The 19856-nt window shown below is 41.1% G+C and overlaps 1 protein-coding gene across 1 annotated transcript in view; it reads right to left on the bottom strand.

Moving 5' to 3' along the window:
* The window catches only part of itga11a (integrin, alpha 11a), an 81142-nt gene extending 61972 nt beyond the window's left edge, over nucleotides 1-19170 (bottom strand). The window contains exons 1-2 of the mRNA XM_050045102.1: nucleotides 18979-19170; nucleotides 6663-6777 (exon numbers count right to left, since the gene is read on the bottom strand). Of these exons, the coding sequence (XP_049901059.1) occupies nucleotides 6663-6777; nucleotides 18979-19051 (188 nt within the window). The 5' untranslated portion in view covers nucleotides 19052-19170. The remainder of the gene's footprint in view (nucleotides 1-6662; nucleotides 6778-18978) is intronic.
* Nucleotides 19171-19856: the final 686 nt, after the last annotated feature.

The following is a 19856-nucleotide window of genomic DNA, read 5'->3' as shown; positions in this document are numbered from 1 at the left end:
CGATGCTGTGGCTTTGAGTATCAGCCAATACCTGATACCGATTGATGACTACACGGTTCCTAAGATAAAATGAAACAGGATGAAACAGATTAATGCAATGATGAACTATTTATTTTTAACAAAAAAATAATAACTGTGCAACAGCAGTTGAAATAGTGTGAAATACCTCCACACAGCAGATTCTCTCCTTTGCTCCATGATGTATGATGTAGCTTGCGTCACAATAGATTTAAAGGGAAAGGATCGCCTCAGGTATAGGTTGCATTTTCTGATACCCGATTCATCTATTTTGATGATATCGGGGCCGATATTCGATCCAGATATATCGGATCGGTGCATCCCTAAACGCGTCTACGCATAAAGCCTTAAGGCAGAGACAGCAAACTTTACTGCCCTTCCATGCGCCTACATGGAAAGCCTAAGACAGGAAGAGCAGCAGCAAAGACCAGTTTGGCGTTCCTTTTGTGTGAAAATAAAAATCATGTATTTGTTACCTCAAAATGAACCATTTATATCTACATAGGGAGCGGATCCTCTTCCAAGGCAACCGCCATGTTGCACCGCCCTGTTTCTACAGTAGCCCAGAACAGACAAATCAAACATGGTCTCTAGGGCCATTCCAGTGTATGCATTAGCCATTGTAGTTAACAGTCCCTCCGTGACAAGCCAAATAGCGTCGAAAAAACACCAAATTTTAACTTGAAACTGCTTTATTCAGTGTTTCTACTCTATTGAATCACTGGGTTCATTTGTTTTAGAGAGGAAGAGATCTTAACTGATAGGTTGGGTCCTAGAAAAACCTCCTGAACAATGAAAACTTAAGGAACTCTAACCGAGAGCTCACTGATGGGACATGGGAGAAGTTTCGGCTGGTTGCAATCTGGAAATCTCACCGCTAGATGCCACTAAATCCTACACACTGTAAAGAAATAAAGAATCTAAATACTTCCTTGACAGCTGTCTGATAACAGCTGGATGCTCACATCCTTCAGCCAAGCGAACATTGGTGAAAGATAACACTCTCCTGAGCAGCAATATCTTTGGTTTAGATGTTTGGATGTGGATGAAATAAATTTAGTCTTGTCAAAATTAAAAACAACATTATTTCTGAATCATCTTAATGATCCTCTCACACTCAGTAACACAGTGTTTTCACATCTCCCTCAGATCCTGCAACATTCCTGAGTCCAGCTGAGAGCTGTCAGATTAGGTACACACACTCCCACAGACACACACACAAATATACTGTACAGCTTGAGTTTGAGCATGCAGCTGTGAGTCCACATACCCACACCTACGCACACTGCTGCACTGACCAAACAGTCTTTTTAAAAACTAAACTCCACTGGATGACTAAGTCGTCTGTCGCGGAGACAGACGAGTCATAACCAAGGTGTAAAACAAGTGGGAGAGTCACACTGTGGTTCACAGTAGCTTCAGTCAGACAGTAAACTGAGAAGCCGCAATAATGAAACAACACTTAAAACACTGTTTAAATATATAAAATAAAGGAGACATCTCCAGAAATGTTTTCTTGCATGAATTAGAAGAAGACTTTCCACCACATTAGTGCTCTTCCACACCACCACTGTTCTACTGCTTCTGAATAAAGGCACTTTTATACCAGATGTACGAACACCTAATAAAGATGCCAAAATCCCAATCCCTGCAGCTCCATTTGGCTGGACGCTGTTTGCACAGTCTGCACTGTTCTTCCATGGCAAATGTTTTCACCTCGTTCTCAGACATTTACCTCAGTTGAAACAGTGTCTCCGGTGACCTTTATTCCACATAAATCAGCTTCATCAGACCCATGCAGCTCTGGTAGACATGGTTGGCTGACAGCGGCTCCGAACAGTAAAAAAAAGTTGGATTTTACAGTGACATCGATATTGTCGCTGACATGCGCAAAGGAAGACTTTGACTTCTGGCAGCGCTTGCTAGTTTGTTACTTCACTCTCCTGTACACCAGGAACACACAGGTTTGCACTCCCTAACCTCTCATCTAAACCTTAAAGGATATGCCTAGTCATATTTTATATTTTCATTATTGTTAATGGAAAGTCAAAACCTGCAACGTGTCTCAATACTTTCTGACTCCAACCCAGTGTGTGTGGTTCCGGATGAAGGTGTAAATCTTTAAAAATGGGTCACAAATACATACTTTTAAAGGCACTGTGGTTTTTGCCAAACATTACTCTCATCACAAGCTAACCATGCATCTGTTGAGGATTATTTTAAGCCATAGATTTGTGAGTATTTTTGACAGCAGTTTCCTTGATTGACTAAATTATCAACTACATGTCCATTACAATGAAGGAACACCCAGTGTTAACAGTGTGGCTCATTGATGGATTTTTAATAGCTTTTGGACAACTATGGCAGCCTTTGGCACAGAAGAGTATGCCCAACATGCCTCAGCTACACAGACATCATCAGTAGAATCAATTCATTGTTGGTTTTGGTCTTTTAATGGGATTTGTTGGCAATAAAAAAACCTGAGCCTGCACCTGATTCCAACCTTAAACCTAAAACCAACCTCTGAAAAGACAGGTCCAGCTAAAATGCCATTACTTTCCAAAAATGTCTCACGCTCCTGCTCTGAAGCTCAAATTGGATCACATAGAGAAATCAATATAAGAGCACATCTGCGTGCACACACACACACACACACACACACACACACTGGAAAGCTCTCAATCAGCTTCTGTAGTCTCTTTTTACTTTGAGGTTACTAACAGACATTGTGATCTGTGATGATATCAGCCAACAGAGTGATTTAATTGCCAAGTGCAATATTATAAAGCTTCATTTGTATGAACATAATACTCTCTCTTTTCACACACACATCAGGCAATATAGGCCTCATATGTCAGGCTGCCTGAGGATGATGGAGGATGAATACCTCGCCAAGAGGAACAGTAAAATGGGACAGTGAGCCTAGGGCTGTATTTTCTGCAAAAACAGTGGTTGCATTATGTTGGACGACCAGTACTTGAAGTAAAAATGAGAACGATACCATCGGGCTGTTAATGACTATAATGACCAATGAATTCTAAATGAGACATAACTGAGTTCTACCACAATGTTGTTGCAACAATTATAGGATTAGGTATAACTAACGATGCTTATGTTACACTTATGCTATGACTGATGTGTTTTCTGAGGTGTCACCTCTGTGGTTAAGGTTCAGAGTTTTTGACTAGATAGCTTTATTATCACTAGCTGCCACACACATTCATCCTGTAGAGTTTGCATCAAGTTGAAGTTAGTTTAAGGTTGATTGTTGAACAGATTCTTGTAAGACAATGAAATATGATCCAAAAAGTACAGATCCATTTGAATTTGCTTCCAGTGCCAAAACGCTGCACAGCAGTTTCTATGAGGAGGGATTTTACAGCTCTGGAAAGTCAGCACAGCAGTAATCCTTTTATATTTCGTCACAATGGTCATGAAGGAAACAGTAGCACAGTGTTCATGTTACAAAGTACCACCAAAGTTTGCTTGTATGTGTTTTATTGGCCAATGCAGTGCTGCTCCGGATGACGCTGCATTGTGTTGCTGTGTAAGTTGAGCCAGGTTTGATTGTTTTTCCAAATAGAAATAGCCCTACATTTATTTGTGGAGGTCTGTCTGTGTCTGCATGAGTGAGGGGGCTGCATTTCTTCAGTGTCTGTCTGGACACAGCCTAAAGCTGCAGACACACCAGACCGACATTTAAGAACTAGTGGCAATGAAGGCCGGCTGTTTCACTGATTCACATTGCCTGTGACTGCCAAAAGGTTGCACGTGAACACACCACAAAGACACGGATGTTCCGCACCTGGGTGAGAGGAAACAACTCTCCATACCAGCAGGTGGCGCTACTCTGTATTACTAATTCAAAAAGGGAAACCAGAAGACCCAGGACTTTCAATACAAACTGTTGTTATGATATATATATGTTAAACAAAGTAGTGTATGCCTGCTATTTTCACACCACTCTATCTAACCACCTGTTGGTCTTCAGTTGCTTCAGTCCAGATGGCCATGTCATTGGTAAAATATTTGTGAACTGGAATGATAAAATGAGATGAAGATGGAAAATGAGAGTCTTCTGTTTGTGAACTCTTGACTTTTGCTTGCTGTCCTTATTTCTGTTTCTCTTCACGCACAATGATTCACTTAAACTAAACAGAAGATCAGAGATTTCTCTCACCAAGTGGCTCCGTTGCTGACTCAACATGTTAAAGTGGCCGAAAAGCTGCCGACAAAGGCTGGCAAGGGATGACTAGTCCCAGTGGTGCTGAACACACTGCAAAAACCAGGGCCACAGACACTTACCGATGGCCCCACATCAGCCCATTGGCTTGGTGTGTCAGGGCCTTGGGACAACTGAAACTGTGTTTATAGTTAGGGAAAGATGAGGTCATTTTTAGTTTAACTTTCACGGTAAAAACAAATGGTGGCATGGCGCTGCAGTGGTTAGCACCGTCACCTTACAGCAAGTGGGTTCTGGGTTTGAACCTGTGTGGAGTTTGTATGTTCTCCCTGTGTTAGCATTGGTTTTCTCCGACTTTTATCCACAGTCCAAAGAAATGCAGGTTTACTCTAAGGGTGCTTTCACACTGCCCTGTTCGGTTCAGTTCAATTGAACTCAAGTTTGTTTGCCCCCTAAGTGCAGTTCGTTTGGGGAGGTGTGAACACAGCAATCGCAGTTAGGTGCACACCACAACAACCTAACCGAGACCTTCTTGAAGAGGTGGTCTCAGTCTGATTACAAACAAACTCTGTGGTTCATTTGTGGTGAGAATGTATTCCGACCTGGATCTGAACCAACTGCAGTCACATGACACATTGTTTGGGTTAAACATGAGCATGTTACAGTCCTGGAGGATTATTAATGTGCACCTCCTCCTGTACTGCCTTAATATGCACATTCAGCACATCCAATGCATCAAAACATTGTTTTCTAGTTGGAGCCGCGCCTCGTTTTCAAACTGTATGGTTTGACTAAAATGAACAATGACAGCAATATAGTCCACGATGAGCAGCGCTAAAGTGTACAGTGCAGTGTACTCTTCTTCAACGTTTTGTTTACTTCCTGGATTTTTCCCGCATGGAAATTCTGACCAATCAAGAGCAGCTTTCTCACACAAGGCATTTGATCTGGTCCGCTTATAAATGCTGCCGTGAGAACACGAACCAACTCTAGGCAATTATGCAGCTTAACGACAAAATTAACCCCTGATTCAGACCAAAGCAAGACAACTCTAGGTCTGAAAGCAACCTTAGTGACCAAAAGTGTGAATAAATATCTGTCTCTATGTTTCAGCCCCTATGCTTCTGGCGTGAGTCTGGTGACCTGTCCAGATTTTACTCTGCCTCTCACCCAGTGTCAGCCGGGATTGGCTGCAGGGTTGGAAATTCACTTTTTTGTCCATTTGCCACTGTGGCTGGTTGATTTTGAATTCCACCAACCACTCAATACATTACCACCGTTTTTGTGGCTGGTGAATGAAGCAAATCTAGCAGCCACTTGCATATTTTACCAGCTTTTGGTTGGTGGCTGGTGCTAATTTCCGACCATGATTAGCTGACGCCAATAGGGTAAATACCCTGAATAGGATAAGTGGTTACAGATAATGGATGGAGGGATGGATGGTTAAACAAAGCTGATTATCAAAAGGAGGCAAGATGCAAACAATGTTCCTGGTCTCATGCCTGTACATCAAGCATCCATCCTAATGAATGAAGCCACTTAGAGGGGGCAGTCATTATTCACTTATCAACTGCTTAAGGTCTCGTCAGGACGTTGCAAACAAAGGTTGCTTTAAAGCATTTAAACAAAAGACCAGCCCTATCATTTTTCTGGTGAAGCCAGTCTGGAAGCCATCAGAGAGAAAAAAAAAACATAAAAATAATTAAAATATATATAAACAGAACTAATGATTTACACTCACACAAAGACACGCACACACACACAGAAGCGCAGCTGGAGCTCGACATGGTACTTGCACAGTGTTTGCTACCAGACATAATTTTGGGATGCCAGAAACTAATTTTGGCCACCACACGGTGCCAGTTGGCCTAATAATAGTGTGCATCAGGAGTCAGTTTGTGCGATGAGGTAACGTGATGAATGTGAGGTATCCAGCTCAGAGCTACAGTTTGTTTTGCAAGCACAAATTAATGGGAGGAAAGCTTGCACACCGCAGGAGAGGTACAGTAGATCACTATCTTTCCGGGGGGAAAAAAAACTCACTGCCAAGTCAGACAGTCTGTCAGCACTGCTGCTTGTCGCTTGTGTTTTACAGTCGTAATATAGTTGACCTCTTAATCTCAGCCATAGATCACCAGGGTAAATTCTGGCTTCTTTGCAAAAGCAAAAAATATACTTCACAGTACAAGTCACTGATATTTTATGTCATAAAATATAAATGATAGAAGTGACACTGTAATCCAAGCGGTTACTGTGGTGTCAGAAGCCTTAAAAATGTCAAATACAGCAGTTTTTCCAGTCGCCGAAATCGACTGATTCTCAAGCACACAGTGTTTACCAGGCTGTTTGGTCAGCAGGCACTGATCAGCAGAATTTAACATGAGTACTTCACAGGTGCAAATCATCAACGTGCTATAATATTTTGCATCAAAGCATAGTGTAAATCATATCAGCCCCTTACCATTTCTCTCCTCCAGCGGCCACGTGTTGCTGCACAGTGTATCCAAATTGGGCTTGTTTAGGGCCTTTGATGATCCTGGCGTTCTTTGTGTCGATATTGAAGCAGTCATTGAAGCCTTGAAAGAGAAAAGATGATTTTCATCAGCATTGGTTCAAGAGGATGTCCTTAATGACTCGTAGTTAAATACCTAGTTCTGTCACATCAGCAGAATTTAAACAGAACATCCATGGTTTCAGTGCCACGTGGTAGTATCTCAGAAGTTTTATGGATGTCTGTACTGCAAGAAACATTTACATTAGCATTGGTTAGACCAGACAGCATCTGGCTTTAGTTCAACAAACAGCTGCAGACTCATCCTTAGTCATCATTAAAATAATCTCTTCCCTGTGCCTTGTCTGTTTGTCCCCCTGGGCCAGTCTAAACAGACAATTCTCATAAAGACAACAAATATTAATTGTATTAGTGTTGCAGAGCTGCTGAGCGGACACAGAGGAATTAAGCAGCATCGTATCAACATGGCCACCTAGACGACCAATGTTTTACTTCCATAAGAGCTCTTTGAAAGACACCAGTCTGGGATAAAACATAAAACAGGCCTAAACATGATGTAAGAAAGATGGAATATCTTTGCTTTACATTTCAACAGAGGAACTATAAAGTAAATGTCCTTCCACATGAAAAAAATAGAAAACACCTGCACCATATCAGTAATGAATACAGTGCAAATGCAAATACAAGCTTGGTAACGAGACTCAGCAAGGAGTTTTGTTTTGTGTTGTAGTTAATAGATGGTGAAGTGTAACCTGACAAGTTGTCAGAGGGTAAAAACTAAAAGCTGCCGGGGGACCTGATCAAAGCAAATCTGTTTTCCCGATTGTGTGCTTAAACTCCCCTTACATCTCTAGACAGCTTACCAGGTGGCAGAAACGAGCAGCGAACACCTGTTTTCAATTAAAATACCAATCAGCGAAGGTATGTTTTTCAGATTTTGCATGTCACCATGTTACCCATTAGGCTTATTAATGGCGATAGCATTATGTGGCTTTTAAATTTCCATCAAAAGAGTATATAAGGACACTGAGGTGATGAGATTTGCTTCCTGGCTTGAGAGAAGGGGAAAAAACATAATCGTCTGCCACTCCGACTTCCTCTCGATCCATCTCTCTCCGTTCATCTGTCTTCTACTTAATCTCCTGCTGATCTCTGTTTCACCAGTTGCCAGAGTTACTGTAAATGTGCGTGTGTTGATCGATGTTGCTCCATTGATGTTTCATCTCAATGTTGACCTTCACACCAGAGCTCATTAATATTCTAAATCCCCAAAAATACCAATTTAGTTGGGGAGCTATTATATATCAGAGCAAAAAAAAATGCATGGAGAAAATGGCAAAGGAAAGTTACCAGGAAAAAAATGCAGGCATTACGCATTTCTGCAAACCACAAACACATTACATTTGCACATTTCATACATATCATATTATTGTTTCTAAAGTGATGTAATATATAAGCTGACTTTGCCATAGGGAGGTGGAGGGGACGGTGCATGGTGTGTCACCAAGGCGAGATGCCTGCCAGACTGCAGGCCACTCTTCACATAGTCATAGTTGTGTTTCCAGCAGCGTTTTAGGCTCCAAATGTGCATTTTGTGGTGACCTGTCAGTGTTTTCCAGCTGCTTTTTAGGCTTCCAAACAAGGGCGATTTGTAACAAGCTGTCCTGTCAGATTTATAGACTCCAAACAAGGGTGTTTTTTAGTGACCCGCTGATTTTTAGGCTCCAAATGTAGGTGATTTGTAGCAACCCATCAGTGTTTTTCCAGGTGCTTTTTAGGCTCTGAATGGAGTTGTTCTGCAGTGACCCATCCGTTTTTTTCCAGTGGGTTTTTAGGCATCAAATGACGATGTTTTGTAGCAATCCTTACATTTTTTCAGCAGCTTTTTAGGCTCCAAATATATGTGACTTGCAGTGACCCATTAGTGTTTTTCAGCTACTTTCTAGACTTCAAACAAGAGTGTTTTGTAGTGACCCATCAGTGTTTATCAAACAGTTTTTAGGCTTCAGACGAAGGTGTTTTCAAGCGACCTGTCTGTGTTTTTTTTCTGGCAGCTTTATACACTCCAAACAAGGGTGTTTTGTGGCAACCCATCCGTGTTTTTCCAGCGGATTTTTATGCTCCAAACGAAGGTGTTTTGTAGCAACCATCAGTGTTTTTTAGCAGCTTTTTAGGCTCCAAACATAGGTGTTTTGTAGTGACCCATCAGTGTTTTTCCAGCAAGGGTAGTGGCAAGAAAAGCAGTTGTTTTTAACAAGACATTGCTGCTTTTCCAGCCAGGACTGTGCCCCCAAAAACCATTTTAAGCCAAAATGTGATCTTTTTCTAACCATAACCAATTGATTTTTGTGCCTAAATCTAACCACGTTAACCAAGTGTTGCTTCAATGTATCCACTACATAATAACGTACGTATCCATGGTTTGCAGAAACTTACAATGCCAACATTTTTTCTGACGACTGTGTTAAAAGTCAAGCGGATTTTATGCTTAATGAGACACAGAGGTTTGTTTTGGAGGAGTTGAAGATTACTGTTAAAAAAAATAAAGTGTTTTCTCACAGTTTGAGCTGCACAGCTGAGCTGAAAGCACAAAGGCCTCTGCTTTTAACCACCACTGACCCCCCGACTTCTTACATCTCTGCGGCTCTTGTCCACACACTGTTGGGCTTATTCAATCCCTCGCCCTCACACTTAACCACCCCTCTTCCCATCTGTGAGGCTCCGGGGTCATGTCAAGTTAAGTAAGGCCTTTTTTTCCCTGCGAGGGGAAATTCAGTTAAACGTAAACAACAAGGTGAAGGAATGCTCAACAAAGTTAAAAAACATGTAGAATTCAAATTAGCCTCTAACAAATGACAGCTGATGTCAAATTCAAGACAGTTGTACCCAAGGTTCTCTTGAAATGTTGTCAATCACGGGTGGAGCTTTATGATTTTTCATTGGCAGGTATTAAGCTGTCTCTACATGCCTAATGAACAAAAGTATGTGACTGTGCAGGTTAAAATATTATATTAAATGTATATTAATAAAGAGAAGTGTGTTATTACTTCACTGTTATGCAGAGAAAACATTGAGTCTCTTAATACGATTACTGTTGACCTGATATTGTTGCTATGTTATCCAATAACCCTATTAATTGTGAGTATCGCATCTGTTTCCACTTTTATCCCAATGATACTCATCTGCATTGCCAAGATAAATTGAGGAGCCCAAGTTACCCACATTACGTAACTGTCTAGTTGATGTCAAGAACTGTATGTCCCAAAACCTCCAGAATGTAACAATGTGTACCAGGCTTCCATTAGGAAAACTACAGCTGAGTCTTTTAAACATACCTCACAGAAGCTGCTTGCTTTTCTTGGCGATCCATGAACAACAATAACCATTAACAATTCAGCGTCAGTGTATTGGTTTGGTGCTGAGTCAAATACAAAAGCTTGTTGTGTAGCAGTTTGTGGTTTGACTGCATAGCCGACCCCAAGCCAGATTTTGCTTTGGAGGCCCCTTAAGGTGCCAGCATACTTCCTCAGAACTGCTTGTGAGATGGTCAATGGCTTCAGAAACTCCTCCCCCCACCCCCTTTCTGACGTCTGGGGGGCTGCGTCCAACAATTTTTGTAACTTTCCAAAACCAATCCAATGGCTTTATGCAGCGATCGGCCAGCTGAGCAAAGTAAGAACTATTTGTAACACTTTTCATAAGAACAAGTAAAAAAGTAAGGATGCCTCTCAGGACACTATTTTTAAAAAGTGCAATGTTATCCTCATATATAAAAGATTATTACACCTTCCTCCTCTCTGTGACAGCCTTCAAGTGTGGCCCTCTGGAGCAGCTATAAATACTTTTAGCTTCCGATGTGGTTGGACAACACGTCTTACGGACTACTTCTTTTCCAGCATTAAAAGAACTAGCCCATGCCTGTGTGTATTTGTTGAGCTCAAACTCTGACTGATCTCACAACCGACCAGAAACTCTGATTCTGTCGGTTATTTCCTTCTGATCTGTCCTAAATCCTCTTGCCTCTCTTCATTTATGAACTGATTCATGAAGCTCTGGCATACATGCTAATTTTTTGATTATGAAACATTTTCAACTCCCAGACAGATCTTTGCATCAATTTGTGCTGGCACAGGCAAAGTCGCGTGTAATCCCAGCTTACATTGACATGCCACCTCTACAATTGTCTGTGTTTTGTCTGAACACACAAATAACTAATAGTGGATCTTTTTAATGTCTAAAAGATCTGCACAGTTTTATGAGTGAACAGTGGGATCATACTCACAGTGATATTCAGGGTTCCCACACATTTTCAGGGGCAACATTTCAAAACTTTTCCATGACATTTCAAGGACCCATAATAACACTGTCATTTCAGAAAAACACGCACTTCACTGTCTGCTGCACTTGCCGGCCTGCTTACGGTACTTTACTACACACACGCGCAGGAGAATCTCGTTTCCCATAACAAACACTGCCACACTACGTCACATGTACATATAAGACCTAAAAGCGGAGGGCTTTGCCAGTGGAAGTCATGGAAAATGAAAACCGTGTATGTTTCCCATTTGTATCAAGCATCAAATAAGCTGTTTGAGTTAATTTGCCTTATTTGACATTAAATGCCCTTTAGTATGACTATTGCACATCTCGATGTTGATGCTGACACGATACATCATGCAGCTCAAAGTTGACGCATATTAGAGGTATGTTATGTCAACGGCTAACTTACAGTGAATGAATTCACTGTTATGTTACATTACATGGAAGGTTATAACACACCAAATTCTATGAGTTAGGGGTGTCATCCCCTCTCTCAATCCCTATTTCATGCTAGAGTTTCCTATCTAAAAGAATTTTTTTTTTTAGATATTTTTTTGGCCATTTTGCCTTTAATAGACAGGTCAGGTAAGTGTGAAGGGGGGAGAGAGAGGGGGGGGGGATGACATGCAGCCACAGGCTGGATTCGAACCCGGGCCACTGCGGCAACAGCCTTGTACATGGGGCGCCTGCTCTACCACTAAGCCACCGACGCCCCTATCTAAAAGAAATTCAATAAGTTTTCCAAAACTTTTAATAATTTTTCTAATTCCATGACTTTTTCGGTCCTGAAAAATGAGATTGTGAAATTCCATGCCTTTCCCAGGTTTTCCATGACCGTGGGAACCCTGACTATCGTGTTACACTGAGATGAGGACAAACCTCACCTGCACTTTAACTTAGAGATAAAATTCTGGTGCTCCAGCTCTGGCTGAGGATGATTGTTGTTATGACTTCAATACAAGTAAGCCAATTTTAAACCATAAAAGGTGACAGGACTGGGTCAGCAATAGGGTTAGCGGTAGAATCATGTTTTACTGCGTTTTTACTGCAGATGAAATAAAAGACTCCCATCAGTATTTCTGCCTTATAAAACAGTAGCTACCAACTGGTCGGTAAGTGGGTCATGTGTCCATTCTAAATGGACCGAAAGTGACTCGCAAACGTGCCAAGTTGGTAAAAAAACACACTTCATATTTAAGTACAGTGAATTTCCAACACAGAGCTTTTATTTTGAAGTGCCGTTTCCTGCTGGAGAGTGAGCGACTAACAGATAACTACTTGACAGAGACAGTAAACTAGCTTGCCGACATGGCCAAACGCAGGTATGACGCTGATTATATTTACTGTTTGGTCCCTGAACTAATGACGAAGGAGAAATCTAGACCCAGTGGCTGGACCAGTTAGGAACCACTGCTATAAAAACATGATGTTATCTCTAAGTCAGGATGAAAAGTGTCAAAGTTCTAAAATACAATACTGTATTGATACATTAGACAGTATAAAATAATAGACGTAGCCACAGCGCATCAGCCATTAGCTTGGAGACAGCCATTTTGAAGCCTTGAGTTCAGCATTTTAATCGTCACAATCTTGTTTTTTTGGAGAAAGAAGTGACCATCTTTGGACGAGAGGGAGTTGTAGAGAAGCAAGGAGTGGCTCTGACTCGCAGACAGCCTGTCACTGACAATAGCCTGCCCTTAGTTATGTATAACTTATAAGCCTTAATAAAATGTAAACACAAGAGTTATACAAATATTCACCCCCCATACAGGTGTCATAAATATTGAAATTAGCTGTGGAGAGCAAAGAGTTTTTGTTAATAGGCTGTGAACATGTTTATTCTGCTGTAGAGTTGGGAATTTTAACATGGGGGTCTGTGGGGATTTACTCGCTCTTCAAGCCAACCTCAAGTGGCCATTAAAGGAACTGCAGTTTTTGGCACATAAGCATTGGCTTCATTTTTCAACGCCGGAGGTAGCCGCTTGAGTGATACAGGGTGCAGCTGCATCTCAACTTAGCTTTTTGTTTGTAACACAGCAGACAGGAATTATTTGTTTGGGTGAGGAGTTGTTTGCACTTTGAAATGCAGAGGAGAGGTGACTTTGAGCAGCTGTATTCCCTGATGAAAAATGGTCCCTCGACAGAAATGTGAAGCTGTCTGCATTCCTTAGATAGTGAATATTTATAAGTGTTAATAGGTTATCCAAACAAATAGCAAACCAAGTATCTGTTCCCACTGTTTCTCAGCAACTGTTCTCTGTAAACTTAAGGCTGAAATTGAGGGTTTTGGGTAACTGCAGTCAATGTCACAACCATCCCAACCACAATGTTACCACAGGACATTATGTGAATGGAGTGACAGCCACAGAGTGAATGAGTCATTCATCACCCAAGTCTGTCAAGTGACCAGGAGTATATCACACCTTGATTGGCGCAAAAGACCATTTGTTCTGTTTCATGAAAAACCTCCATTAAAATAAATAGCAATCTCTACCAGGCAGGCTCTTCATGTAAATATTGACTCATTCTCCACATTGCTCATTTCCTGTTGTATGAATGGTTCACATGTTCAGCTGGTGTTTGATCCTGTCCTTCAAACATCCTCCGAAAGTTTCTGTTTATCTAGAAACATAAAAGGGGTGACTGGAAATAGATTGCTGAGAACAGATAGGTGTACAAAAAATAAACAGAAATCAGTGGGTAACTCTTGACAGTGTGGTGCAGCATAAATCATTTTACAAATGAAGGGCAGTGGGGTGTATTATTTTGAAGTCATTATTGTTCAGATGAAGCGCATAAATTTTAACAGTTCTGGTAAATAATAAAATGCTAGGATGACTTCTAAGCACTTTAAATACATTCCCAAAGACGCAATCACAGAAGGGCTGAAGTCTGACCATGAGCGAGAGCTATGACAGGGTGAAGTGTCAGGGTGAACGCATGAGAATGGAGGTGATCCAGTTTCCATTTCAAGCTACTAATGTGGCAGAGCAATTTAATATTCCCAGTAATATCAGCAGCTTCTAACGCAAGGTCGGAGTTTTGCTGGGTTTCCTGTGTACCGGCTTCCATGCCCAGATAAATAAACCTCAGGCCGGTGGCTGCCGGTGCGACCCACATTAGTCCGCTGATGCCTTTGGCCCAACACCAAGCTGCAGGAGCTCCACCACAGACCCACTGACATAGAGCAGCCATGCGGGTTGCATTGTGCAAACTGCTGGCTCAGACTCATCCTCATATCAGACAGGCATGATGCAGGATTTTTATAAACTGAGACAGTGTAATAAGGTTAAGGATTTATGAAAACATATGGAACGTCACAATGATGTGCATGTGAGTGGACAGACACTGCATTACGACAGCATCCGACTGATGTTTTAACAAATACGAGAGAGTCTGCACATAAAATAAATCTCAGAAGCAACAGAATGTACTGTTTTTCCATTGAGTCCATCCTGGGTTTCCATTACAATGGTTTTCTCTGGAAAGATACTTCACAGTTGACAATATACTTCCAAAAAATTTGGCACCTTATATCACATTTACCCCACGCCAACGAAAATAGTATGGAAGGCACAGGGTATCTTAAACCAGATGTTCCCAGCAGCAACAGCCAACTGGGCACTGATTAACAAGCTGTAAACCCTCTGAGCCAACAAAAGACCCTCCGGGGATCCAAACCAAGTCTCTGGGGCAGAACAATACAAAACGTGTGCTACTAGCTACCACACACATCTGCATGACAATGTCAAGACATTTGGGTAGAGTTAGTAAGCAGCAAGTTTCCTAGGTAAAGCATTAACTGCTTTTGGCAAAGGAAACATAAACTAACATGTAACAATAAAACTTCAACGGCCTATAAATAGAAATGCTGTAAAACAAAACGACTCCTGATTAATGAGCAGGTATTTGTCAAAACAATCTGACAGTAATCCAGCCAATTAATTACATTAATAATTCAATCTAATGAGACATTTTAATAAGGACTACCTATGGAATATCTGTTGCTACTGGCATATTTAGTCTTGGTAGACGCCAACAGACAGGCTTTACTTTTGAAAATAGGATCCGGGCACAGAAAGATCCAAAAGGCAGTCGAAACAGCATGAAGGAATTAAGGAATCCCTGATCTAATTATACCACCAAACTAGAATCATCTGAATCTTGGACCAACTGTAATCAATCAAGATATCGTACAAAGAAAACAACAGAAATGTGTGAAACATAACCTCCTCCCAGATTTGTTGGCAGAGGTATAGTAAATACCTGGCATTACTGGAGGTCCCAGAAGGGTTTTCAAACTTGGACAAATTGGTTCTAGTAAATGACTTTACTTTATTTACTCAGTTTATAAGAACCGTGTTAATTAAAATAATGCAAAAGGACACCTCATGCAAAGCTTGGGTCACTGTTGAACACATTGGTCATAATCAATGACATTTACCAATCGATGCGTGACATGAAATGGGTCACAGAAACCACTCAAAAATGATCATCCAACTCCAATGATTTTTACCCAGAGGTTTTGTTTCGTGCATTAATTGGTTCAGTCTCATCGCTGAATAGACAAAAACAACAGCATTGGTTGTTTTAATGCCTCAAAACTACACATGTATGTTCAAGTGGTAAAGGAATTATCAGTCTTGTCAGTTGGTGACAAAGGAGGAAGCTGAGTGACATTATTATTGAGCCACAAAGTCTCCAGAGGGAATAGGTTGGGGTGGTTGGAGGTGTCGACAAATCTTTGGGCTGTAACAAGGTTCGTGCCTAGAAAATAATACTGGATTTGCAGAACTCTCACGAGCTGCTTCACAATATTCGTGTCACTTTTTATGGTGTGAGTACACTGTGGTTCAGGTCTTGTTGGGTTCAGTCACAAAAAGCACTTGGTTAGGGTTATTGAAAGATAATGGTTTCGGGTTAAAACGATCACTTAAAACATGGTACATGAAATCTAGTATGAGTTTTCATGAATCTGGGGTTACCATCTCGACACAAACCTGTATCACATGAGATCGCTGTTTATTTCCTCTATCCTAATGACAGTCAACTCTGGTTTCTTGTAATCATCCATGGAACCTCAACTAGGCACTTATTTAAACTATGACCTTTCTCGGAACCTAACCAAGTCGTTTCCATAGCTAAACCCAACCAGACCTCAACCATGGCGCTGTATCACCATAAAACAGATTTAATTTTTCAACAGTGATTTTAAACGATTCGCGGAAGGCACTGAAAAATAACATCATCCTGTCTATGGGGGGCAAGATCAGATCATCTCGTATATATTATTTTGGAGGGCAGTAACAATCAAGGTATAGTGGAGCATGAAGCAGCTAAAGAGCTAGGTATTTTTCTCAGATGCAGAATAACTTCTTCAAATTGATCGCTAATTTTTCTTCCTGTTAGCCATAGAAGCTGTATAAGGTGATATTACATAAGGACTGAGCTTAGTCTTAAGTTATTTTGTCCTCTAGTGGCCAAAAACTGTAATTGCAGCTTTAACTGCCATTAAATCAGCCTGGTCTCATTCCCAGGGTGTCAAAATGCGCTGCTTGGGCAGTGTCCCCGGGGTTATTGTAGTGACACTGGGGGCACCATTTAGCATCTGTGTGAGACGCACCAGGCTTTCAACTCCAGTGTTAACCCATCTGCATCATTATTAGATTCTCAGAGACAAATGTAGTTTAAAGAGTGTGAAAGTCTGCTCATGGTAGGTTGGAGGTAGATGGATAGGTCCAACAAACATGGGACTGTGATCCAAGAGACCGGTGTTCAAGACCAAGAAACCACAACATCGGCTGCTGCCTTTCCAGCCATGTTCGTGTCACTCAAAGCTGGGTGTTTTTTAGTGACATCTGCAATCTTTTCCTAATCATAACCAAGTAGTTTTATTGCCTTAACCTAACTGCCAACTGCTTTTGCGCCAAGATACAACTCAAAAGGGATAATTTTAGTAACGCCGGGGCTTCTGCCCAAGCGACAAAATATGATGAGCAGGGATGACATCACACTGATTAAATCAAGCACTGTTAAAATAAGACCGCATGGGTTATACTGACTACACAAAATGTTAGATGCCCATTAGCCGATAGTGATGCAAACATCCTCCCAAATTTGCTTTGGGAAGTGGCCATGATGTAATTGCTACCATGCACTTACTCATTAAGAAAATAATGGACTTGACTGCTACTTCATTTACTATCAGGGCACTTCATTACGTGTTAGTGTTTAGTTTATCTTGCCAGAATCTGGTGTAATTTTTTTTGGATCATAAATTTTGTATTTTGGAGGGTCTCCAGTGATAGCTTATTATTTATGAGTATGTCAGTAATTCATTAGCATTGTTGACATTTTCAGTGCACACTTCATCCTCTACTGTACATCAATATGGAAGACATGGTGGGAACTCTTCATGACAGCTCGGGGTGGTCACAGTGCATGTTGATTGAAAGGAAGAAATAAACTTGACTTGACATATCCTGTCAGAACAGTGCTTATGAGGACATGTGCCTTATGGGGACAAATCTGGTGAAAGTATGCAAGAAGTACAATGTTCTATCAGGGCAAAAATAAATATTTAGGTGTGATACAGAAATGTCATCATGTCATATCGTAGTTGCTTGAGGGAAATGGCAACCGCTGTTTAGAGGTGTTATCTACGTCAATATGAGACGGCCCCCCTCAAAGTTATCTAGATGGGATCACTGGTCCCAAACTCACAGGATTCCACAAACAGAGGACTAAAATGCTGCCTCCTTCTCATGCGCCTGCCAAAACATCTCCCACCACATCCAGCATCAAGACTTTCTCCGCAGACTATAGCTACAAGGTCAGCGTCTCCCTCACGGTGGCATCGGTCCAAAGCTTGTTTCCAACAAATTCCAAAATCAAACCAAATATTTACAATAGAGATTTCCTCTCTTCCACTTCTTAGTTTTGTGTTAGTTACCAAACGTCTAAATTGAAGATTAATTAATGTCTTCTTCTTGAACAATTTCAGTCTTGTAGACCTCAGTACATTAACCTCAGGGTGATGCCGCAAAACAGAATAGGAATGAATAATGCTTCACTGTTGAGGAAAACTGCTCATGTACAGCCATGGTGACAACATGCACTGTATTCTATGGAAACATTGGCCAACACAGTGTGTTTAAACAATGTGGTTACAGTCCGCAGTATGCTGAGCTCAAAACCATATAGAGATCTCTGTGGTGCTGCATCAGTTACTCAAGCTTCTACAGTATATTTAAAGAGTGCAATAGGTTTGATTAGCTTTACTTGTACCTGTGATAATTGTGATTTAATTCAAGTGACTCATATTAAATGTTTGGCTTTGAACAAACATAAATATACTTCTGGTGCCTTTTATTCACTCTCTCTTTCTTCCCTCCTGTCTAGATGTGTTACTGGTAGAGTGATTTCACTGGTAATTGACCACAGTTCTGGCAGAGCACCAACAACTCTCCAGTCGCTGGAAACTTGACTGTGAAAAGATAGCATCAACTTTTATTTGAGAGAACTCTCCTGCTTCCAATGAGACACACAGCACCTCAGTGTAGACCTGAGGGGGGACAACATATCCTTCAGTAAAGGCACTGAGCTCTGCCCTTCCTGTCACTTACAATGATAGTGGGTCAAGATGTCAGGTTAGGATGTCACTCACACAAGCAGCCATTCATTCATTCACTGAAGATATTCAGATATTGCTGCTCCTTCAAGAACAGAATATGTGTGCATATATAAAAAGACGTAAAAAGCAACAGTCTCAGAGTTTCCAGTTGTTTCTGGAGCAAGCCAAAGTATAACTAACAATTAGAGAGCCATTATTATACTGCAAAGCTCCATGAAGACAGAAAGAAGGTCTGATTCATGCATCTGAAAGCATGTTAGGATACAAACACTCTGAAACTGTAACACTCAGATATAAACACCTTTCACTCACCTAACTGCTGGCTGCAGATCCAGAGCAGGAGGTAGCAGTAATACTCCATATGTGTGCCGGTGCAAGCGTGCATGTGTGTGTGTGAGCGTGTGTGTGTGTGTGTGTGTGTAAGTGTGTGTGTGTGTGTGTGTGTGTGTGTGTGTGTGTGATGACTGCTGTGAGTGTGTATGTGGTGGGCCGAGGCAAAGAGACCCAGTGGCGGGCACAGTTAAAGATCCCACTCTGATTGACTAAGTTAAAGCGCTGCCTATATCTTGGGGAAGTAGGAGGGGACTGTAGGAGGAGAAGAAGGAGGTCCACTCCGACACAGCTGGCTGGGATACACAGTCTCTCACACACTCATTCAACTCAGTTTGACTGGGTGAATACTCTCAAAGGGCTCATCTGAAGGCAAAGTTTTATTTTGTAATGGTCACTTTGATGGTGGATTTAACTGAGCGCATTTACTCAAGGACTGTACATGAGTGCAATGTTGACATAATTTTACTTTACTTGAATATTTTCATTTTGGATTAAATCATATTTCAACTCCACTATATATCAGAGAGAAATATTCAAACTTTTTACTCCACTATATTCATCTCAACCTTGTCTCCTGGAAATTACTTTTGTTTAATACTAATTGCACTCATTATTATGTTGTGGTGACAATGTAATCGTTAGAATATGTTCAGAGACAACACTTCTTTGAGTTGATTAAACACTACATATATATACCGCCTTGGATTCACAGGACTGTGAAAACAGAAACTCGGGTTCATGTCCTGACAGCCGCCTTAGGTTTAGGCAACAAAAGCACTTTGGTTGAGGTTAGACAGAGGACGTGATTTTGGTTAAATGTTAATATTCAGTTCAATGCAATTTTATTTATAAAGCCC

The sequence above is a fragment of the Epinephelus moara genome, chromosome 1 (assembly GCF_006386435.1).
Source record: "Epinephelus moara isolate mb chromosome 1, YSFRI_EMoa_1.0, whole genome shotgun sequence".
Taxonomy (NCBI): domain Eukaryota; kingdom Metazoa; phylum Chordata; class Actinopteri; order Perciformes; family Serranidae; genus Epinephelus; species Epinephelus moara.
This window is presented reverse-complemented; position numbering and strand designations above follow the sequence as displayed.